Source organism: Natrix helvetica (genome assembly GCF_964273705.1).
Source record: "Natrix helvetica genome assembly, chromosome: 12".
In the NCBI taxonomy this organism is placed as follows: domain Eukaryota; kingdom Metazoa; phylum Chordata; class Lepidosauria; order Squamata; family Natricidae; genus Natrix; species Natrix helvetica.
In genome coordinates, this window is record NC_138556.1 from 16,525,191 (window position 1) to 16,548,860 (window position 23,670).

The 23,670-nt window shown below is 46.9% G+C and overlaps 1 protein-coding gene across 2 annotated transcripts in view; it reads left to right on the plus strand.

Moving 5' to 3' along the window:
• The window catches only part of ALPK3 (alpha kinase 3), a 43,369-nt gene that overhangs the window by 14,530 nt on the left and 5,169 nt on the right, over nucleotides 1-23,670 (plus strand). For both annotated transcript variants that reach the window (XM_081964599.1, XM_081964600.1), the window contains 9 exons: nucleotides 687-808; nucleotides 7,624-7,741; nucleotides 9,495-10,881; nucleotides 16,517-18,413; nucleotides 19,298-19,445; nucleotides 20,445-20,572; nucleotides 22,132-22,167; nucleotides 22,652-22,926; nucleotides 23,059-23,147. In XM_081964599.1, coding sequence (XP_081820725.1) covers nucleotides 687-808; nucleotides 7,624-7,741; nucleotides 9,495-10,881; nucleotides 16,517-18,413; nucleotides 19,298-19,445; nucleotides 20,445-20,572; nucleotides 22,132-22,167; nucleotides 22,652-22,926; nucleotides 23,059-23,147 — 4,200 coding nt within the window. The remainder of the gene's footprint in view (nucleotides 1-686; nucleotides 809-7,623; nucleotides 7,742-9,494; nucleotides 10,882-16,516; nucleotides 18,414-19,297; nucleotides 19,446-20,444; nucleotides 20,573-22,131; nucleotides 22,168-22,651; nucleotides 22,927-23,058; nucleotides 23,148-23,670) is intronic.

Genomic DNA, 23,670 nt, shown 5'->3' on the forward strand with positions numbered 1-23,670 from the left:
CTTCTTCCAACCTAGCAGTTCGAAAGCACATAAAAAAAAATGCAAGTAGAAAAATAGGGACCCCCTTTGGTGGGAAGGGAACAGCGTTCCGTGCGCCTTCGGCATTCAGTCATGCCGGCCACATGACCACGGAGACATCTTCGGACAGCGCTGGCTCTTTGGCTTTGAAACGGAGATGAGCACTGCCCCCTAGAGTCGGGAATGACTAGCACAAATGTGCGAGGGGACCTAATATTTCACGACAAACCCAGCCATGTTCCTTTTGATTCCCTGAGACAAACAGCACTAAGTTAGTACCAAACGAACTGCATCAATTTTTTAAGACAAGAGACCCTAATTGGTGATGCTGACCCCCAGGTGGCTGTTTCCATGTGTGTGCCATGTTTCAGCTGCTGGGCCCGTTGGCAACATCTGCCCCCTCCCCCAGAATGACCAGGATGAGTTTGTGTGTTGCAACGTTCGTGTAGTTTGTTCAACTGCCCACGTCTGGAATGAACTTGGGATCGCTTCATTGCAGTGCTTTGCCTCTTAAGTTCTCCAGAAGGTTTCTAAGAGAGGGGAACAGTGTTTTCCAACCGCTAGAAATGTGGGAGTACTCCATGGAGGCGTCTGGAGAGAAGATGACTCTTCACGCTTTCCTTAACCAGCTTGCTCAAGTTCTAATTGGGGTCCTTTGATCCTTTTAGGAGCACCTTCTGTGCCATCATCGCTCAACTGACCGAGGAGACCCAGCCCGTCTTTGAAACAACCCTCAAGTCCTATGCCGTCTCAAAGGACGCCGATGCCAAATTCACATGCATTGTGATAGGTGAGTTAACACAACTCCATATTTGCATGGATGTTCTCAAGAGCAAGCATTGAATTCTTCCTTTGGACTACCACAGGGCTGATACCAGAGGGGGTATTCAGCATTGTCTGACCAGTTCTGGAGAACCAGTAGCAGAAATATTGAGTAGTTCGGAGAATCAGTAAATACCACCTCTGGCTGGCCCCACCCCCCATCTATTCTCTGCCTCCCGAGTCCCAGCTGATCAGGAGGGAATGGAGATTTTGCAGTAACCTTCTCCTGCCACACCCACCAAGCCACGCCCACAGAACTCATAGTAAAAATGTTTGAATCCCAGCACTGGATGATACCTATCCCAGTTGATGGATGTTATGTCCTGATGTATACATACAGTATATTTAGAATGATATCTACCTACCTTCTCCAACATGCTGCCTCTGAGCCCAGATTTTTGTGGCTTTGCGAACCTCTCCGATGATGTGGTGGCTGAGAATACGATGCTATGATATGTGCATGTATGTAGGTGTAGGCATAATGGTTACCTTTTGAGAGCTGAATGCAACGAAATTTCATTTTCATGTATGCTGATTAGGGTACATTTAAAGTGGCAATAAAGTTTTTATGCTAGTCTAAAAATAATAGTCATGTTCTTGTCATTTTTTAAGGAAAAGGGACTGTTAAAATTTGCATCCTCTTCCTCGTACTTTTCTTTCTTCTCCTTTTCCTTCTCCTCCTTCTCTGCCTCCTCCTCCTCCTCCTCCTCCTCTTCCTCCTCCTCTTCCTCTTCCTCCTCCTCTCTTAGTGTATCTTTGATGTTGTCTCTCCATCTTCTTCTGGATCTGCTTCTTTGAACTTCTCCTTTTATCTCTCTCTCTCCCTCTCTCTCTCTCTCTCTCTGCCTGCCTGCCTGCCTGCCTACTTACCTACCTACCTATTCTGTACAAGACAATCTCAAGGTGTATTGTTAAGGCCTAACATTGAACTCCCCCAGTCTGCCAAATTCTTCCCCCCCCCCCGCCCCCATGGCTTTTCTCGTTCACTTTTTGCTCCACCTTGAATTATTCCCTGTATATCCTTGACCATCAAAAGTTTCTCTGCCTCTTGTCCGTCATGCCTGGGATAGACATAGCCTGTGATAATAAGATTGATGCCTGCTGAAGCTTTTGATTTGATCTTCAAAAGTCCAGTGGGGCTTAGGAGAAAGCTTCTAAAGAGATCCCTTCCCACCAGTCCAATTTACACGTTCTGAGCCCATTCAGCTCTGTTTTCATTCCTTTCATGTAAATTAAGTCGCCTTAAAACGGATCTCTGGATGGTTTCCTAAGCAATAATTCAGAACTTATTTGACCATCACTCAAGTTGGGATTGCATGATTTCCCATCCAAGGAGAAATGCAGCTTGACTTTGACTCCCTCTGGTAAGGGGGAAAATCCAACAGTTTCCAGAAATTATGTTTGGTCCAGACGGGTTAGATGGCCTCGCAGTCCAAGGGACTTGCAGGAGTCTTCTCCAGCACCATTGTTCAAAGGACTCCATTCTTTGGCATTCAGCCTTCCTTATGGTTCAATCTTCACAAGCCCCCTTGTGGAGTACTGTGAAGCCGTTACCATGGCAACTCCATTGTGCTGAAAAGTAGAAGCCATTTTACGGCAGTACAGTAGAAGTCATTTTAAGGCACAACAGGCTGTATCTTAACAGGACACACACCCTAAGGAGTGTTAGGGGTGTCTTACCCCCACAGTGTTTTTTTCCAGGGAGTAAGTCATCTGTGTACCAAGTTTGGTTGAAATTGCTCGAGAATTATGCTGGAACATACACACAAACACAGCTAGCTAGCTAGCTAGATAGATAGAGATAGAGATAGAGAGAGTTAGATAGATAGAGATGGATATATATATATCCATCTATATATATGATAGATAGATAGATAGATAGATAGATAGATAGATAGATAGATAGATGATAGATAGATAGATAGATAGATAGATAGATGATAGATAGATAGATAGATAGATAGATAGATAGATAGATAGATAGATAGATGATAGATAGATAGATAGATAGATAGATGATAGATAGATAGATAGATAGATAGATAGATAGATAGGCAGGCAGGCAGGCAGGCAGGCAGACATATACATACATACATACATACATACATACATACATACACACACACACACACACACACACAGACACACACACACAGAGAGAGATAGCTGTAGCTAGATAGCTATCTATCTATCATCTATCTATCTATCTATCTATCTATCTAGAAAGAGATAGATAAAGAGAGAGAGAGAGAGAGAGAGAGAGAGAGAGAGAGAGAGAGAGAGAAAGAAAGAAAGAAAGAAAGAAAGATAGAAAGAAAGAAAGAAAGAAAGAAAGAAAGAAAGAAAGAAAGAAAGATAAATTTCCTTTTCTTTCTTTCGGTGCAAAGTGCATTTGCTCTCTCTCTAATTCAATTTTACTCTGAAGTATCTGGTCCGCTGCAACTTTCTTCCTTCATGTCCTCAGCAGGGCTCTCTCCTTGCCCTTTTGCTGGTCCTAGAATTCTTCTGAGGCCTGGAAAGTCTGTCTTCACCCTCGCTGCTTTGATCAGTGGCTGATATTTTAAGCTCTCCGCTCTGCCCATCCTCATGTAAAAATAACACCTTCATGTCTGACCTCTCCCTCATTTTTCCAACCAGTTATAATCTCGGTACTCTGTTCATAAAAAAGGATTTCCTTCCGTTTGGATAGGAGGGGAAGTTCTCCCTTGAAAAATTCAGAATTAGAGAGTTGGAAGGGACCTTGGTGGCCTTCTAGTCCAACTCAGACAGGAGATTCTTACTACGTTTAGTAGAACTACCGACGTCCTTCAGGAACGTTGGACAAGGATAGTGATATATTTATGGTGGTTTGAATCACAATAGTTTGATTCTTCCTTCACTCACCCAAAAGCCAGTTTTAATAGTATAATTAACCAGGGGACAGAGATACATTCGCACAACATGCTAAATTGAATGAAATTAAGCTTGCCTGTTTTGTGCATGTGGCTCAGCTGGTTGCATAAACTCTGGATGCCTATTAAATTTATGACTCGATGTAGCGTGCAAACACAAATGAATTAATAAAATAACCAGTATAACAAGTGCATTGTGCAAACCCAGCGAATTTGCACAAAAAAGGCAATTTATTTACTCAAAGTCCTACACTAATTGAATCCAAAGGCTATTGGTAGTTCACATAAATCAAAAGCTTAAAGTAAATGAAGGTTGGACCATAAGGAAGGCTGAGCGCCAAAGAATGGAGGCCTTTGAACTCTGGTGCTGGAGAAGACTCCTGCATTGAGTCCCTTGGACTGCAAGGCAATTCAACCGGTCAAACCTAGAGGAGATCAACCCTGACTGCTCTTTAGAAGGTCAGATCCTGAAGAGGAAACTCAAAGACTTTGGCCACCTAATGAGAAGGAAGGACTCCCTGGAGAAGAGTCTGATGCTGGGAAAGACTGAGGGCAAAAGAAGAAGAGGACGACAGAGAATGAGGTAGCTGGATGGTGTCACCAAAGCAGTCAGCGTGAGCTTAAATGGACTCCAGAGGATGGTAGAGGACGGGAAAGCCTGGAGGAATGTTGTCCATGGGGCCATGGTGGGTCACGACTTCGCAACTAACAACAACAAAAGTGAAAAGTGCAATACAAGGTCAAGCTAAATGGTTGAATGGCTTTGAGTGTCCCGAAATCCCCCCCCCACTCTACCTCCTTTTTGATCTGGTAGGAGTGATCTCAAAACAAAGCCATGGCAGTCCTGAATGGTAACATCAGTGGTGGGTTCCTACTTCTCTCCTTGGATGAGTATTTCTCAATCTTGGCCGCTTGAAGATGTGTGGACTTCCCATAATTCTCCAGCCAGAAGTGACCATGGTTGAGAAACACTGTTCTCTGGAAACCTGTCAATTGTTGGAGCAGACCTTCATAGATCTCTGGGATGGATTTCAACTGCACACAAATTGCTTGCTGATGCCACCTACTCTTCACAGCATCTGTGCTAGTGGTAATGGGCTTGGGACATGTAACTGGAGCTCCTGTTGGGGAAAGAGAACTAATCAAATTCTTGGATAGCTTCTCTTGATAACGAATCTGGAGCAGAGTGAGAGCAAGTCAGATCCTGTTTCATGCTCTTGGACCACGTCACTCCTCTGATCTTTGGCCAGCATGATTGCTGAAAAGGCATGCATGGCAAACCAGCTGGCACTTCCCCTTCCTCCAGCTTTAGGGTTGCTTTCTGTAGCCTCCTTATTGTGATGGGTGAGTGGCCACTGATTTCTAAGGGACGAGATGGGTGGTGCAGAAAGCATTGCATCACAAGAACTCATGTCCCAGATCCGTGCCTGGAAGCACCTTCGGGTGCTTTGGAAAACAGCTTGACCCTCCCCCCCTCTCTGTGGCAGCTCCTCAAATATTGGAAGACTGCTCTCCTGTCTCCCCTGGTCCTTCTCTTCACTAGACTAGCCAGGCCCAGTTCCTGCAACCATTCATCGTATGTTTTAACCTCCAGTCCCCTCATCATCCTGGTTGCTCTTTTCTGCACTTTTTTGTAGAGCCTCAACATCTTTTTTTATAGTGCGGTGACCAAAGCTGGATGCAGTACTCTAGGTGTGGTCTTACTAAGGCTTTATACTATAGAGTTGGTATTAGTATCTCCCTTGTCAGGGGAAATTTCACCCTGAGCTAATGAGGTCTTAGACCGTCGGCTTTTCCAAACAGCATATCTTCAAGAAGCGAAAGTAAGATCCAATAACAAGTTCTAATTAAAACAAACTTTTAATATGAAAATAAGAAAATAAACAAATCTATCTAATTGTTACATTTTGGTAAGAGCAAATTATCGTCCACCTTTTTGGCAGACGAACAGAAGATCAAAAGGAAAGAAGACTCTGGAATGTGTGTTAAGAAGCATGCGCAATAAATCATTGCTGATAAGGCCTATGACCTGCCTATGACCTGCGCAGTAACTCATCAGTTCGGCTAGCAAACAATTAACGCAGTGACATCCCTTGAGCTTGATTGTATCCCTCTGTTAAGGCAACTTAGGATGTAGGCTCATGCTTTTCAGAGATGGGCTTCTCTTCCCGCCTGAAGCCTCAGTTGGACCCTGATGGTAGGTGGGTCCTTTTAATTTTGCTTGGAGAAGACGGCTCTTGAGATAGACAGTCCCTCCCTGGAGCTTGGCCCTCTACGCATCGAGCATAGGACCTCTTTTGGCTCAGAAGCAAGCAGTCATGCAGACAGGATGATATCATTGTCCCGAAAAGGCACCTGCTGACCAGAGGCACTTAAAGGACACCAGAGGGCTATGATGCAACCCTTGTTGCTTTGGCCCAATGGAAACTTTGGGTTCAGTTTACAGGCCGTGACGTATGGTTCTCCATGGAGAGGTTGGCCTTCCACCAAGGGTCTGTTTTTTAACCTCGGACTTAAATCCACCAAAGCGGTCTCACTTCCTAGAACGGTGGAGATGTTCTCATCCCCTGCCTATGTTGAGGATGACAGGGAAGGAGCACCTGATCCCACTGCTCTACGAGTCTGGTTTGGATCAGCTCTTTTTTTCCCCCTCCAAGGAGTGCGAAATCAGGAACTTCTCTTGTGAATGGAGGAGACTGACCTTTCATAGCTTATTGTTGCATCAGGCGAAGTCCTTCCCTGGCTGTGTTCACACAAGAGGCATAGCTACCAGCCCCAGGTTCAAGGCCCGAACGCCACGGGATGGGGTGAGCTCCCATCCTGCCAAACTAGCCGTTCGAAAGCTTGCAGATGCGAATAGATAAACAGGGACCACTTCAGGGGGGAAAGCGACGGTGTTGCCGTACATCCCACTAGCCACATCACCGCAGAAGTGTCTTAGGACAGGCGCCGGCTCAACGGCTTTGAAACAGAGGTGAACACTGCCCCCTATAGTTGGCGGAGTAAAATCCACAGGGAGTCCTTTACTTTTTTAAAAAAAATCTTTGTGTTTTTTTGGCCGCTTTTGGCCATTTTTCAGGCTCTTTTCAGGCCATTTTCTGGGCTGTTTTCAGGCCATTTTCCAGGCTGTTTTCAGGCCATTTTTCAGACTGTTTTCAGGCCATTTTTCAGACTGTTTTCAGGCCATTTTTCAGACTGTTTTCAGGCCATTTTTCAGACTGTTTTCAGGCCATTCTTCAGATTGTTTTCAGGCCATTTTTCAGCCTGTTTTCAGGCTGTTTTTTTCAGGCCATTTTCAGGCTGTTTTCAGGCCATTTTATGGGCTGTTTTCAGGCCATTCTTCAGACTGTTTTTCGGGCCAGAAACATCCTAAAAATGCCCCCAAAATGCCCTGAAAATGGCCCCCAAACGACCTGTTTTTGGGGTGTTTTTGAGGCTGTTTTTCGGCCGTTTTCTGGTCTCTGGCGCCCACAAAGACCAGCTGGCAATGGTGTGTGTGCCCACTGAGAAGGCTCTGCGTACCACCTCTACTACACATGCCATAGGTTCGTCATCACGGGGCTATGTCAATATGCAAGGACTCCTGCATTTGGGAGACATCATGTTGGAAAAGGTTATTCAACAGTTTCTTGCTCCTATTCTCAGCATGCTTCTTAGATTCGGATCTCCCTTTCGGTGGCTGGACCGGAAGTATCCATTTTCAACATTCCTTGTCCCCCCCCCAGTCCAAATCGACCTTCCGGTTGTGTCCAAAGTCAACCCAGAACAGGGCAACTTGTTTGAGCTGGTCTCGCGGGCCAAAGACTGTGGTTTCCATGTTTGTTTTGGAACGCGATCTGTTTCTCCAGCCCGAACGCCCCTTGATTCCGCTAATGTGTCATGTCCTCATCAGGATACCCGCCGCCGGAGGTGACCTGGTACAAAGATAATGAAGAGATGGATCGATACTGTGGATTGCCGAAATACGAGATTTTGCGACACGGGAATCGCCACACCCTGCAGTTATACAAGTAAGGAAGGAGGGGAGCGCTCAGTTCGGGCTGGTTCAGCCAAATAGGTAGTAACTCGGCTGGACTCGTGACTCTACCGGTTCTATCCTGGGTGCCGCCATCTTTATTTTCTGTTCTGCACATGCGCAGAACAATCTCCATTGAAAAAATGTAGTGTCCTCCCCCATTTTTTAATGGTGTGCACATGCCAGTCCCAGAGAGGTCCCAGAGATGGGCCGTTTTTCGCAAAAACAGAGGCGTTTTTGCGTCCCCCCAGCGTCCAGAAGCACTCTGCAGGCTTTAGCAGGGCTGGAGGGAAGGCAAACATGCCTCCGTTTTTGCAAGAAATGGCCTGTTTTCCACCCATTTTTTGCAAAAAAAAAAAAAAACCCAAATGGGGGCATTTTTGCTTTCCCCCAGCCCTGCTGAAGCTGCAGAGTGCTCTGGGTACTTTGCAGGCACTCTGGATAGTTTGCAGGTGCTGCCTTAGCTCCCCCCAGTCAAAACCTTTCGCCCCCGTTTTGGTGGGCATGGCTTGGTGAGGGGGTCATGTGACTGAGTGTGCATGAGGGACATCAAGTTGGCCAGGCCCACTCAGTCACATGTCCCTCCCCAATCTAGCCACACCCACCAAACCTGTAGTAAAAATTTTTGAAACCCACCTCTGAGAGCGCCTATCTCTTGGGTGACACCATTCACCAGCTGTCTCTGGGGAGAGGAGAGGAAGAGCCCGTGTATTGTTCAGTTAAGCTCAGAATGATACCCTTCCTAGTAGACCATCTGTCCATATGTCTACCGTTTCCTAAGCGCAAGGTCAAAGGCCAAAAAAAAATCAGCTTTGTCCCCTTTGCGTACAGACGGGTGTGTGTGTGTGTGGGGGAAGGACACTGATCCTTTTGTAAGGAGCATAGGTGAGAAACGAGATGTTGCTTCAGGGGCAGTGAGGACAGTTCTGGCAAGAGGGGGACTGATAAGTCAAACAATACGACAACTCTGCTGACCGAGAGAAAATGATTAAAAGAAGAAGAAAGGGAAAAAGAGTTACATTAGTAGACTAAAGAGAATAGTAGTAGGGTTGTTATTGTTATACCCTGTTTCCCCGAAAATAAGCCCTCCCCGGATAATAAGCCCAGTCGGGCTTTTGAGCGCATGTGCTAAAATAAGCCCTCCCCAAAAATATTGCAACACAGCAGCAGCCATGAGGTGACCACGCTCGCCGCCTCCTGCACTTCAAAAATAATAAGATCTCCCCGAAAATAAGGCCAAGCGCTTATTTCGGGGAGGTCAAAAGAAAATAAGACCCTGTCTTATTTTGGGGGAAACATGATAATTAAGAAATAAAGAAATGATAGAGCTATGTGGAACTTTGCTGTTCCTTTTCAGAGTGTAGACTCCCTCAGTTATGGCCATTCTAATTGGGAGGTTCTGGGAACTGAACCAGGGGTGAAATCCAGCAGGTTCTGACAGGTTCTGGAGAACCGGTAGCGGAAATTTTGAGTAGTTGGGAGAACTGGCAAATGCCACCTCTGGCTGGCCCCAGAATTTGGTGAGAATGGGGATTTTGCAGTATCCTTCCCCTGCCACGCCCACCAAGCCACGCCTACCAAGCCGTGCCCACAGAACCGGTAGTAAAAAAAATGAATTTCACCAATGAACTGAACCCCAATATTGCTGGGGAACATCAAGGAAAAGAAGATTGCTCATTTTCCATAGCAAATTCAATTCTCACTGTCCAGAGTTGCCCTCATGGTTGGTGTTTCTTTTCTACTCACAGGTGTCAAGAGGAGGATGCCGCTATTTACCAGGCTTCGGCAAGAAACAACAAGGGCATCGTCTCCTGTTCTGGAGTTCTGGAGGTGGGAACCATGACGGAGTACAAAATTCACCAACGGTGGTTCGCCAAGCTCAAGAGGAACGCCGAAGCCAAGCTGTATGAGATCGAGCAGAGCAGGAAGCGAGGGAAGGAGAACGTAGAGACGGAACAGCTGAGACGAGTCAGCCCAGACAGGCTCCAGAGGAAGCGACGGTTGACAGGGGACGTGGGGATGCGCTCGGGCACTTCCCTCTGGGATAAAGAGGAAGTAGCCAAGGTGCGGATTCCGGATGGGAAGGCCTGTTTTGGTGAAGACGAGAATGCCAAGAACAGAGAGGCTGCTCTGACGGCCCCCACCCCTTTCCCCAACGACTTCATCGCTGGACATCTGGAAACGGAAGTGGCCGCCGCCAACGGGGACTCTTCCCTGGAAAGCGGGGAGGAAAACGGAGAAAGGAACGAGAATGGCTTCCTTGAATATATTTACGAGACGGTGGGAAAGGTGACCAAGGAATTTTCAGCGAAGAAGAAAAAGAAAGAGGAAGAGAAGGCAGCTCCAGCGAAGGCAAGCCAAGATGTTTCCCAACTGGAGGATGGCTTGCCACCAAGGAGGAAGGTCTCCATGCAGAAGGAGGCTGGGCCTGCGGTGTCATCCCCAAAAGTCGCATCTCCCATTGTCAACGGAAGGCCAGTGGAAACTCACCCCCAAGAAAAGTCCCTGCTGCATTCCCCCCCTTCCAAACCCGGGATGCATTTTTCGTTGAAAGAGATGTATTATGACGCTGGAGCAAAACCGAAAGTGGAGAAGAATGTGCCAGAAAGTAAGGAGAATACCCTTCCCACTGGAGACCTCTCCAAGGTGAGGGACGTTCTTCCGACAACTGTTCAAGCCTTGAAAAGGGCCAAGGCGGAAGAAGAAAGAAATGAAACTCAAATCAGGCAGAGATCTAAGGGCGTGGAGATGAAGCAGGGCGAAACGGAAGCCCCTGGGACAGACAGGGAATCAAACCCTCAGCAATGCCATCATCCCAGCCGGGCAGTGGAGCCCACAACAGAGGGCCTGATGGGACCTAAGGTGGAATGTCCAAGCCGCAGGGCCCCGCAAAGTGACATTCTGCAACCAGGCCAAACTGGTCCACCAAGAGTTGGAAGCCCACCTCTCTTCCCGGAGGAGAAGAAAGGGGAAGTCCTCCTCATCCGTGAAACGGACTTGCTGGACTCTGTTCTCCCTGATGCCGAGCCAGAGGCTGGACCTGTGGATTTGCCCCTGCCTTTGCAGGAAGCGAGGCAAGCCCTTACCCCGCTAGCCTTGGAGGAGAAACAGTTGCCTGATCCAGGGCCTTCTGAGGTACTGTAAGTTCTAATTTTTCTTCTTGGGTGAGGCTGACCTCATGCAAAATGCTTGCCAACCAGCTCTACAGCAACTGCCCGAGTTCTGCCCGCTATTTATAGCAGGGACATGCAGGAGCTGGCAGGCCAGGAAAAGAGGAGAGAGGGGTCTCCTGGACGGCCAGGACGGATCCCTGGCTTTGAAACCACCAGAATAGGTAGATGGCTTCCTTGGTTCTTCGGTAAGTGGGCCAGATACAGCCGTAGAGAGAGGACAAAACCCAACTCAGCTTTGGGGTGCATGTGGGCCAGTATGGATCCAGCACTCAAAGCTCTACTCTTGACTGCAGGGTCCCTTCTCTCAGACAAAGTTTATTTATTGTTGCATATTTGAACTTCTTTTATGAACAAAGTGTTGTCCTGATTCCCCCCTGCTTTACATCTTCTATTATGCATTTTACGTCCTATTTCCATTTTATATTTCAGTCCTCTTATTTTTTTGTTCCATATTCTCCCGCTTAATTTCATTTTTTTTCTTCATGTATAAACAAACATCCTTTTGCCTCTCCAAAGTGAATCTAATTGAACGTATCGTTTCCATCCATTGTTCTGTTTTACCGCTAAGTAATACATATCCTCACGTTTAACTTTATACAGTAAACATTTCATTTAATCAGCTATCCGCAAGGAGTAATTTTAATCTACATCCCACACATTTTATTGAATATATACCCCGTTGGCTATATTTACTAAGTACAATACAATACAATACAATAGTAGAGTTGGAAGGGACCTTGGAGGTCTTCTAGTCCAACCCTCTGACTATGCAGGAAACCCTATACCGTTCCAGACAAATGGCTATCCAACATCTTCTTAAAGACTTCCAGTGTTGGCATTCACAACTTCTGGAGGCAACTTCTGTTCCACTGATTAATTGTTCTAACTCTCAGGAAGTTTCTCCTCAATTCTTCCTGAGAAGAAAGTGTCATTCTATTCTGCTAATAGAAAGTGTCATTCTATTCTGCTAGTCAATCCTTTACTTTCTTCCCTCTTTCAACTTTTGACTTCATTTCTCTCATATTTTCTTCTCTTCACCTATTTGTCTAGTTTTTTTTTTCTTTTTCTTGATCTTAAAATTCCTGTATTCCAGGGTCCCTTCTCAACCAGCATGCTCACCAGGCCTGCCAGCCTGACTCCAGCTGTCTCTGACACTCACCAGCCTGCTTCGCCAGGCGTCTATTTCCATCGTTTGATGCCGTTTTTCCATACGATTCTGCCGTAGGGAAGAAGGGCAGGTGGGTGGCAGGCTTTGCGTGCATTAGTCACTCTGGAGTTTCCTAACTCAGAGTCTCACGGGGCAAGGTTCACGCTCCCGACACTCTAGGCATCCCAAGAGCTTACCAAGGCATGGAAATGTGCGGAGGTGGTCTTCGTGGCATGTAACGCAACCACTGCTGGAGTGTGGGAAAGGCTCATAGGTGGGTTGCTTTTGGATGTGGGAGGCTGAAGCGGCAGAAGGAGGCTTGTCTCGTGTCTCGACGAGAGGCAGGATTTCCTTCCTGGGGAACTCCAGATCTCCACGGGGGTGGGGGGAAATTGGGAGACCTCTGGAATGTGAACAGATGCTGTTGTTTGTCCTGAGTTAGATAATTGGCCCATCTGTTCCAGGCCAATGGGGCAGATATCTGGCTTTGGAATGTCCTTTGTTTTCGGTTCCAGAATTGGTACAGAGCAAAACATAACCCATATTTTCCTCTTCTATTTTAGTCCTAGATCACGTATCTTCATCAGAGGTGGTATTCAGCAGGTTCTGACCGGTTCTGGAGAACCGGTAGCGGAAATTTTGAGTAGTTCGGGGGAACCAGTAAATACCACCTCTGACTGGCCCTGCCCCATCTATTCTCTGCCTCCCGAGTCCCAGCTGATCGGGAGGAAATGATGATTTTGCAGCATCCTTCCCCTGGAGAACCACACTATTAAGAGTGAAAATGAATTCATTGTAATGCAGTCAGAACTGAAATGGAGTCAAATTGTCACGTTTGCTACACTCGCTCTGGTTATAATGTGCTACTCAACATGTCACTCAAAAGCTAAAAGTGGCCCCTAATCCCCAAACTATGAGAGAGCCTTCCTTCCTTCCTCCCCTCCCCTCCTCTCTTCCCTTTCTTTCCCTTCCTTCCCTTTCCTTTCTTTTCTTTCCTTCTTTCCTTCTTTCTTATTATCTTTTTCTTATTTTCCTTTAACTTTTTAATACTTTAATTGTATGGAAAAACGGTAACTCTTCTTTTCCCTTCCCCCTTCTTTTCCCTTTCCTCTTCCTTTCCCTCCCCCCTTTCCTTTACTTGACTTTCCTTTCTCCTTCCCTTCTTTCTTACTGTCTCTTTCTTGTTTTCCTTTAACTTTTTAATACTTTTATTGTATGGAAAAGCTGTAATTAAAATTGATAATTAAGCTAATAAGCACGTAACCCTCTTCTTACCAAGGAACAGTTTGCTTTGATATAGTGGTATGTGAGCAGGCTCAACCGACCCTGTTGAGGGACTTATTACGTTGACTTCCTTCTTCTTATCTCCCTCTTCAAGCAGCTTTCAGCACCTGGGTGTGTTCTGGTGATTGGACTGCAGCCTCTTTGGAATTTGTCTGGCCTCTCACCATTTTAGGAGATGCAGGAGAGCTTCAGCCTTTGATGAAGACCTGAAGCTAAGAATGGGAACAGACATAACCATGGAAGGGGGAGCTAATTCCAGGCTTCAGATATTTTTGTCCATTTCCAGCAAAAAGTCCATAAAGGGTTTCCAGTCTTTTGTTAAAGTAGTTGTTCTTCCTTTTCTAACCAAACAAGCCAGTTTAGCCCATTTTAAACCACCCTAGGCCAGGGATGAAATCAACTGACTTTCGCTTACTTCCATGCATGCGCAGAGCATCAAAAACAGGACGTGACGATGTCCGGCTGGGTCGGCGGAGCCCCCCACCACCACTGCTACTGGTTTGCCTGAACCAGATAGAACTGGCTGAATTGCAACAGTGCCCTAGGCTTAAAACACAAAACAAAAGTTTGCTATTAAAGGGGCCAGTACTAGTTACATTAGACTTTGCGACGCTCGTTCCCGAGTCGATGCAGAAAGAATTGCACGAGCGACGTTGGTGTAAAGAAATATGCTTCAGCCAAAGATGCCCCCCAAGTTATTGGATGCTTTTCATTGGAGAGAAGAGAGAAGGATTTTGTACTCATAGAGAAACTGCGGAGGAGGGAGAATGCTGCACGGTTTGGCAAGTTTCCAACTGATTCAGTTGTCGAATAATATTGCTGATTGGTGAGGATGTTCTAACTTAGCACAACAATCAATGGCAGCTAAAGAGCAAAATTGTCAAGTTCCTTAGATTGCACTGATCTCGTACCTTTAACTGAGATTTTCACAACCCCAGTTAAAACCTTGGCGGCTTTATTCATGCATGTATGCATAAAACTAGGCTTCGTTTTAACCTGAGTTCAGGGGTGGGATCCTACCGGTTTAACAACCGGTTCTTTGAGCGTGCGCTTTGCACGCGCACACACGCTTCCCTCACGTGTGTATGCACAGTTTACAGAAAACACCTTCCACGTTACTGCTGGCGAGGATAACCGCTCAGGCTTGGCACTCTGCCCCTCTGATCAGCTGGGCTTCAGAAAAGGAAATATAGGTGAATATAGCGCAGGGGCAGGTGGGAGGGGCCACTTCAATGTCAGAGCAAACCGGTTCGCTCCAAGCTGAGAGTCGGAGCTACCAGTTCGCCCGAACCAGTCCGAACCGGTCTGAACTAGTACAATCCCACCTCTGCCTGGATTAGTTCTTTGCCGGCATAGCTAGTTGGTCAAACCCATCTGGTATCAAGCCTGCAGCCGGTTCCTTTTGGGATCTTTGGCCTGTCACACTAATATTCTATTCTACTATGCTGTTTCCATTCGTGAGGAATTGGGAGGGGGAATAGTAAGGAGTTAGATGATATGTAGCCATAACAAAATTCTTTCCAGAAAGCCAAGGTCATCCTTTGTCTTTGCACCTCTGCGCCTGACCGGAACTGGATGGGTGAAAGCTGCCAGCATGGCAGTGGGAGATTGGACCATGGGATGGACTTGTGGGTGTGGGGGGCAAGATCTTGAACTTTCAAGGGGGTGGGGAAAACTGGGAAGCTTTCAGATTCAGGTTTTCCCAGATGTGCCAACAAGGCTCTCTTAATAAATTGGAACTTTGAGGAATACTTTGCCTTGGACTCTGATTTAATTTTGGGTGTTATTTGGAACCCCGACAGCTGGTCAGTTTACCATTAAATATATTGTGCAAACCAGAAAATAAAGGATCAATGCAGTGCCTTGTATGTATGGGAGTGTGTTTTGGGTAAGCCAAGTCTTCATGTATGCTAAGCCATGTGCTCAGCGGACGGCTTGGATGTCATGGCTTGCTTGTTTTTGATCCATCCATCAGCTTAAGAGTTGTCAGCAAGGTTAATTTGGGTTCTTGGAACCAAATGTTCAAGAGAAAAAAGGTTATTACAGGGCTTTGGGGGAAGCTGACCGTTCCCCACTGGACTTTGTCAGAGTTCGTTGCAGCACACACAATCAGACAATTCAGCAGGATTCAAAACATCTTTATATACATAACACCACACAAGGCATCCAATGCCCTTGTAGCTTTTCCCACGTTGCAGAGAAGAGAAATAGCAAGTGCAAACACAGCACGAAATGGAAGCACAAAATGGAGGAGGCAAAATGGAGGAGGCAAAATGGAGGAGGGAGAAGCTAATGCCCTTAGGCTTATATATTTGTATTTGTATGTATTATGTACAAGATAGTACGCATAAATATAAACATGCATATGAATGAAAGAAATGAATACAAATAAAAGGGGACGGGAGGACAGGGATGGTAGTCACACTGGTGCGCTTATGCACACCCCCTTTACGGACCTCTTAGGAATGGGGTGAGGTCCATGGTAAACAGTTGAAGGTTGAAGCTGTGGGGGGTTTGAGGATGTAACAATGGAGTTATGGGGTGAGGTCCATGGTAAACAGTTGAAGGTTGAAGCTGTGGGGGGTTTGAGGATGTAACAACGGAGTCAGGTAGAGCATTCCAGGCGTTGACCACTCTGTTGCTGAAGTCGCATTTTCTGCAATCGAGATATACAGAACAGTTAAGCCATGCCCAGGCTCCAAAGTATTTTAGCTCCCATTGGCTGACTTTGTTACCAAGCCCTATTCCAGTTCATGAATATCCGCTTAACAGACTTGGAGAGGGAAAACATCATTTTCTGCTTCTGCTGCAGACTGTAGTTTACTCTGCTCCCAACACCTGAATGTACCCGGATCCAAATTATTTCTCTGGTTGGCTTTCTCCCAAGTGCAACTGACTTCTAAGAATTCAATTAAATAACGTTTCAAAGAACAGCTGGGGAGAAGGCAAAGACATTTTTTGATAACGATACAAGCAAAACTAAAAAAAACAACAGTCTGCTATGAGTCTCAATCCAGAGGGGTATCAAAAGTGAGGAATGGATTGGAGAGGAGAAACGAGGTAGCAAATGCAATTTTTTCTCCCCAAATGCAGAATGGAAAGCGAGAGGAAGGTTTGCTGGTCTTGATTCCTAGTTTTGAAATAATGACTGTCTGTTCTTTTGCAGGCCTCAGAAAACTCACAGCCAAGCTTGTCAGTTGCCTCTGTTTTGCAGTCTCCAAATTCCAGGTTTGGGGAAGACACAAAAGAAGAAACCACTTGCTTATCAATAAGAAAAGATATCTCGGAAGATTTAGGAATAAAATATCCGGAGAAGAAATCAGGTTCCAGCCCAGAGATCCAGGATTCAAGTATGGGAATGCGACACCTGGAAGATCACCAGCCAGCAATTTTCCAGAATCGTCCGGTGACTTCTCAGAATATCCCAGGCATTTCTTCTGGTGTCCCATTGCCAAATGGGATGGACAATCGGATTCAGATGGAAGATGTGGAGAAGCATTCTACAGGTTGGGGCCAGGATGAAATCCAACGTGGACTACCTCCTAATCGTGAGAATAAATGGCCAATTACTCCTGCATCAGCAGCCCAAGAAACCCATTTTCAGGGTAGACCCATGGATGAGTTGGACCAAGTTGCCCCTTGGACTGAAGGAGGAGGAGGAGAAGAGCCACAAGAAGCCCCTAAGATATTGAGAGACAATACACCCAGCTCCCAAATGCATTTAGTTCCCGAGAGGAAGAGATCATCTGAAGCAATAGAAAAGTCACGACTGGTCTCAGAAGTTGCCACAACAACCCCACATCTTTCTCAAATTCTTTCAGAGGGTCCTCCTCCAGCTTCAACAGTGGTGATGCCTCCTGTGCCTCATGAGTCCCAAGAACCAGCTCTGCTTTCTCCGGTCAAAGAAGACCTTGTTGAGAGGAACCAATCCGTAGCCCACTTGCTAAAAGATATTAAGAGAGAAACAGAATCTCGGGAACCCGGTAAGATGGTGGCTTCAGAAGAACCAGGCCAACAAGTCACCAGGACTGAAACCAAGGAGGTCTGTGTGCAGAAGGAATTCCTGGTTCCTCCAAGGAGTAAAAAAGATAAGCAAGAGTCTAAAACGTACACCAAGAAGACAGAGGTTAGAGAGAAGGAAAAGGACAAAATAGCTTCTGATGTTCTTTTAAGAGAGAATTCTCGTCCTCCTGAGCCTGCAGCGGAGGAGAATCGAACCCTGGAGAAAGAACAGAACAGCGACCTTGTTTCTTCTTTAAAAAATTATTTGCTTTTGCTCTTGAAGATCACCTCTGAGTCAGACAAAGGCAAAGCCAGAAGCCTCAAGCCAGAAGCCAAGATGATGGAGGAGAAGACTCCACTAAGCGCTATTCCGAAACATCTGCCAGATGTGGGCATTGCGGGATTAACTCCCAGGACTTCCAGGAAGATCTTCGAACAGGTGGAGACTGATCAACTTTTCCAAAGTGCTGAGAACTTGCAACTGACTCCCAAAACGTCTAGGAAACTCACGGGAATGATCAACCAAGAACTGCTTGCCTGCCAGAAGAACCTAAACGTTGAACTGGAGATCCCTCCTCTACCCTGCGTTCCCTCGATTGTGGTAGGGAGCATTGGAGGAGAACCAGAAGGTCTCCCCCATCTTCCTTCTTCTGAGATGGTTAGTGAGACCCCAGCAGCTCTGCCAAGTGCCACACCTGAGGAGCTGGCCTCTGGAGCCCGTCGGAAGATCTTTCTACCCAAAACCAAGCCAGCTGATGAGATGGAAGAAGGGGCCCTGGAGAGCCAGCCATGGCCCAAAAGGGACAGTCCCAGTGTGTCTCCACAGCAGGGCCGCAAGAGCCAGGCTCTCTTGCAGACCTCGGCCCCGGGTTCTCCTCCTGTGGAGAAGCGCTCCCCAAGCTTTGCCAGGAAGATGGCAACTCTGGAAGTTCCCAAGATGTATCAGGAGACGGCAGAAGAAAGCAAAAAGGAGGACGACAGCTCCCCGTTGGCTCCAGAGAGTGTAGAAGAAAGTGTGGCCAAGATGCGAGAACGTAGGAAAACAAATGACCCATTTAAAGGTAGGTGTGCATACCTCTTTCTAGGAGAGTCAAGAGATCTTGATGAGGGAGGTCTTGAAAAGACCTTCTGTCTGGAGGTGTTGTGGCCTGCCAGCGGCCAGCAGAGCTGGGAGCAGATTTGGACAGTGAGGAGGTTGGGGAGGAACATGGGCCAGTCCTGGAGTCTGGGGAAGGCTCTGATGAGGGCTCTGCGTCGGAGGCAGAGAGAGGACCAGAGCCATCTGACAGTTATCAGCTGCCTTCAGAGTCAGACATCAGTGAGGCAGATGAACAGCTGGAGCCTGTTCCCAGTGTGCGCATGCGCAGAGCTGCCAGATGAAGGGAACAGCTAAAAAACAGAGGTTGACTTGGGAGTAAGGCCACAGATGCACGGTGAATGGCCCCTCTCAAAGGAAATAAAAGAGGAGCAGAAGGGGAGTGGAGTTTGCAGGAGACAATTAGTTCATTCCTGCATTCTCGCCAAGTATTGCGCCCGTCTGAAAGATCTCGGCCTGGCCACTCTCCAAGCCTGATAAAAAGGTCGGTAATTGTGAGCTATCTTGAAAGACTGTGTGCTGGGACTTTTCTGGAGAGGAATTTACTGTACATTAAATAAAAGAGGTTTATCGGGACGAGGACTCGGCTTTGGGCTGCTGGGGAAGCCTAGGTCAGAACAGGGGGATATAGGTGGCTGGAGGCTGAACGGGGTGGGAAGAAATCCTGAAACCTTCACAACTGTGGATTGAAAAAACCTACGGAAGCCTCTCTGTTGTGCAGCCCCTGCTTTCTAGAATCCAAAACGTTCTTTTCAAAGCCAAGGGAGTTGAGGACTTGCCGCTTGTTTAATCCCAACATCCCATTTAGGCATTGAGAACTGACTGCTCTGATCTGTCGTCTTTTCTTAGCACCGCAAGTCGTTCGTAAGATCCGAGCAGAACAGTTCTCCGATGCCTCCGGGAACTTGAAGCTATGGTGCCAGTTCTTCAATATCTTGAGTGACTCCAAGCTGATCTGGTACAAGGATGAGGTGCCCATAGCAGACGTCAAAAGAAGGTGAGTCTTGTGGCAATGTCTCCAGTGGGCCAGAGGTGGCATTCAGCAGGTTCTGACAAGTTCTAGAGAACCGGTAGCAGAAATTTTGAGTACTTCGGGGAACCAATAAATACCACCTCTGACTGGCCCTGCCCCCATCTATTCTCTGCCTCCTGAGTCCCAGCTGATTGGGAGGGAATGGGGATTTTGCAGTATCCTTCCCCTGGAGTTGGGAGGGAATGGGGATTTTGCAGTATCCTTCCCCTGGAGTGGGGAGGGAATGGGGATTTTGCAGTATGCTTCCCCTGGAGTTGGGAGGGAATGGGGATTTTGCAGTATCCTTCCCCTGGAGTGGGGAGGGAATGGGGATTTTGCAGTATCCTTCCCCTGGAGTGGGGAGGGAATGGGGATTTTGCAGTATCCTTCCCCTGGAGTGGGGAGGGAATGGGGATTTTGCAGTATCCTTCCCCTGGAGTTGGGAGGGAATGGGGATTTTGCAGTATCCTTCCGCTGGAGTTGGGAGGGAATGGGGATTTCGCAGTATCCTTCCCCTGGAGTGGGGAGGGAATGGAGATTTTGCAATATCCTTCCCCTGCCATGCCCACTAAGCCACACCCACCAAGCCATGCCATACCCACCAAGCCACACCCACACAACCAGTAGTAAAAGGCTGCAGCAGAAATGTGATAGTGTGAGCAGTGTCTCCCACACAATTTTTGCCCTGTCTTACTTTTCCCACCCCGGCCCAAACTCCTATCTTCAGTCCTTCTCCAATGTTCTAGATAGACTGGATTTCACCCCCCCCCCCCATAACTCCCAGCCATCATCAGGTCATGCTTGTTTAAAAATTCTGGTAGGTAGCAAATTGGGGAGGGCTGTTGGCTGTTAGCTTACCGAATTCAACCCAAAAGGTCACGTTTATTCACAATCAGCTTAATTTCTTTAATTCTTATGATGATAACTTGGAAGCATCTGGTTAGACATTCCTGCAGTGTGTGCTCTAGATCTCATGTCTTCCAGCTCTGGGGATGAAGGGCAAGCAGCTTTGGCCATTGTGCAGGTGTCCCCGAAGGACTGTGGGGTGTATCAATGTACCATCCAGAATGAATATGGGACCGACAGTACCGACTTCCTGCTGACTTCTGAAGGTAAGATTTAGTCGCCCAGTAGATAGGCTTCCTCTGCTAGGCCTGGGTAGCAGAAGAGATAATACAGATAGAATGCTAGACTTCCATCTGCACCAGCCTCTCAGGCCTGCAGCCATCTTTTCTTTTGGATCGTTGGCCTGCCACACTTTCTATTATTCTACTAGGCATTTTCTATGGTGGGAAAATGGGAGGGGAGGATTGTACGGAGTGAGACGCAATGTAGCCATAACAAAATCCTTTCCAGAAAGCCAAGGTCATCCTTTGTCTTTGCACCTCTGCACCTGACCGGGACTGGATGGGTGGAATTGCCAGCATGGCAGTAGGAGATTGGACCATGGGATGGACTTGTGGGTGTGGGGGGCAAGATCTTGAACTTTCAACTGGGTGGGGAAAACCGGGAAGTCTTCAGATTCGAGTTTTCCCAGATGTGCCCACATGGCTCTCTTCATAAACTGGGACTTTGAGCAATACTTTGCCTTGGACTCTGATTTACTTTTGGATGCTATTTGGAACCCTGGCACAGGCCTAGTCTTAGTGGGCATGATAATGGCCTTAATGAGTCCAGATTTGTGGACTTCAACTCTAAGAATCCCCCAACACACGTGGGCATTATTGAAAATTCTGGAAACTGAACTCCACAATTTCTGAAGGATGGGCAAAAACTACACTGGTCTGTTGTCCTTTTATCCTGTTGCTACTCAATATTTCATGGGAAAACTGTTGCCCACAGAAGTTATGAAATTAAAATGTCCAGAGGGAAGTTGTGTGTGCACAAAGGCAAGGAATTGCAACAAAAAATAGAGACAACCAGAGTTGAACATAAAGGAAGCCAGGAGATACAATCTATTGCAAAGCAGCTATTTTTTTTGGAGCTTGTTTGTGATGGAATGTCAGCCAAATTCCCAGGAAGGAAGGGTTGGATTCTAGAGAAGCAAGAGAGTTCGGATAGTTTGTGTGAGAGACAGAGAGTGAAGATGCCCCCTCCTTAATAGTTCCCAAAGTATATGCTTTATGTGGGGGTGGTAGTTTGTTTTCATTGGCTAGACTTTGCCTATAGTGGGAAACAATAGATAAATCTTCTGGGAAGTATCACAACGTGTCTCTTTTAGTTTTTGGAGTGTGACATTGTAATAGGTATAGAGAGGGGTGAGTAAGAAACTTTTTAGAGAAATGAGTCTCAAAGTTTAAGGGGGTGTCGAGTGTCAGAAATCAGGAAATCCAGGTCGTTCAAATGAGTATAGAGGTTTATTGCACGCTTAAGCTGTCTACAAGAATCTGAACTACTAATGGTCAAAGCAAATTGACTGTCAATAAGAGTCAATGGAATTCAAGGTGAGCAGGATTTAGATCTCTTGTGGGCATGAGACTAATTTGAGACTAATGACTTGCTTGACTCCTCCCTCGGGGTCATCCTGGTCATCTCCTACGGCTCTTCCAAAAGAGCAAGTCCAGGAATGCGTTGAATCCAACTCTATTGAGATCTCTTTACCCCTTTCCGATCTTCTTCTGAGTAAGGGAATCATAATATATCTCTTTCCCTATCTTGCTCTTTTCCCTAGTGCTGTCTGGATTTATCGCCAAAGAAGAAATAGAAGGTAAAGTACACCAGAAAAAGGTATGGTGAGTCAATGCCCTTGGGGATAACCTGACCCCTGTCATGAACCCTTCCAAGCTTCTCACCGTGGATGACTTTCCAGTTGAAGGGAAGAGGTTGAGTTGACCCAGTTTCATACTGAAGCCAAAGATCCAAACAAGGCAGATATTATATTCATGGATGTTTGGAGCAAAATTCTGGGCCTTTCTCCTATTTCATTGGTTGCGGCCATACATAGGCCAAGATGGTTATTGTTTTGGCACTCTATGATATGTGAATCCACCTGCCGTGTTTGCAGACAATGCTGTTTATGGAATCAGACCAGCAAATCTTGATGGAATCAAGCCATGCCTGATTTCCTACTTCAGCCATTGCTGCAGAGGTAGACTTGGCTCAGATGACCACCTGGTTACTTCTCCTCTTCTCCTCCTCCACTGCTAGGAATTCCAGTCTTCAAATTAAGACATATCTTCTATTCTTTTCAGCTGGAGAGGAGATCGAGATGACCCCCATGGTGTTTGCCAAAGGCCTAGCGGACTCTGGCTTCTGGGGGGATAAGCTCTTTGGTCGGATCACGGTGGAGGACCTGGAGGCTGGACAAGGATTTCTACGCAAGGCTTGCCGCGCCCGTGCCATCTATGGCCTTGAGCCGGTCTTTGAGTCTGGGCACACTGGCATTATTAAGGTCCACAACCTCATTGCATTTGGTGGACGCAGTGAGAACACGCTGGTGGAGAGGAATTACGATATCACCATTCAGGTGGGTAGACCCCAGTGCTGTGGTCAAGCAGACCTTCAAGTTCAGTCACCAAGAATTAGACAAAGTGCTTGACCTATGACCGCAATTGCGCCTGGAATTATAGTCATAAGAGCCGTGTCTGTTTCCTTGCAGGAGTGTAAAATCCAGAATTCGAGTCGGGAATACTGCAAGATCTTTGCTGCAGAGACCCGAGCCATTGCTGACTTTGGATCAATACCTGAGTACGTCATTTCTTTGAACTGCCTGCTTAAAACTTCATCGGTTTGCAGAGGGTCCTACACCTCCGTTCGGATTCTCTCTGCCACAGAATTCAACGTTAAATACAGGAGAGACTCTGAACATTTCTCCCTCCGTTCACAGCAGAGCTGCTGCTTCCTTTGTGGTTCTCCCGATCCCTCCCTCCTGGGGGCTACCTTAAAGGGACAGGTTGCAGCAGCTCTGCTGTGAATGGAAGGAAAAACGTTCAGATTGGGTGGGTAGGTCGAGCGGCCGGAAGGGCCGAGTGAGTGGCCAGAAGAGGCGAGTGGCAACCAGGCGACTGAGTGGGTGACCGGGCGAGCATGGGTGGGGTGATTTTTACCAGTTCGGCAAACTGATTCAAATCATCCCTACCGGTTTGCCCGAGCTGGTCCCATCCGGTCAAATTTCACCCTTGCTCTTGACTGGTGGCCCACCCTCTGTCTTAATTGGGAGACAATGGCCACATCTGATATGTCAACCCATGCAATTGAAGTTCTCTAATAG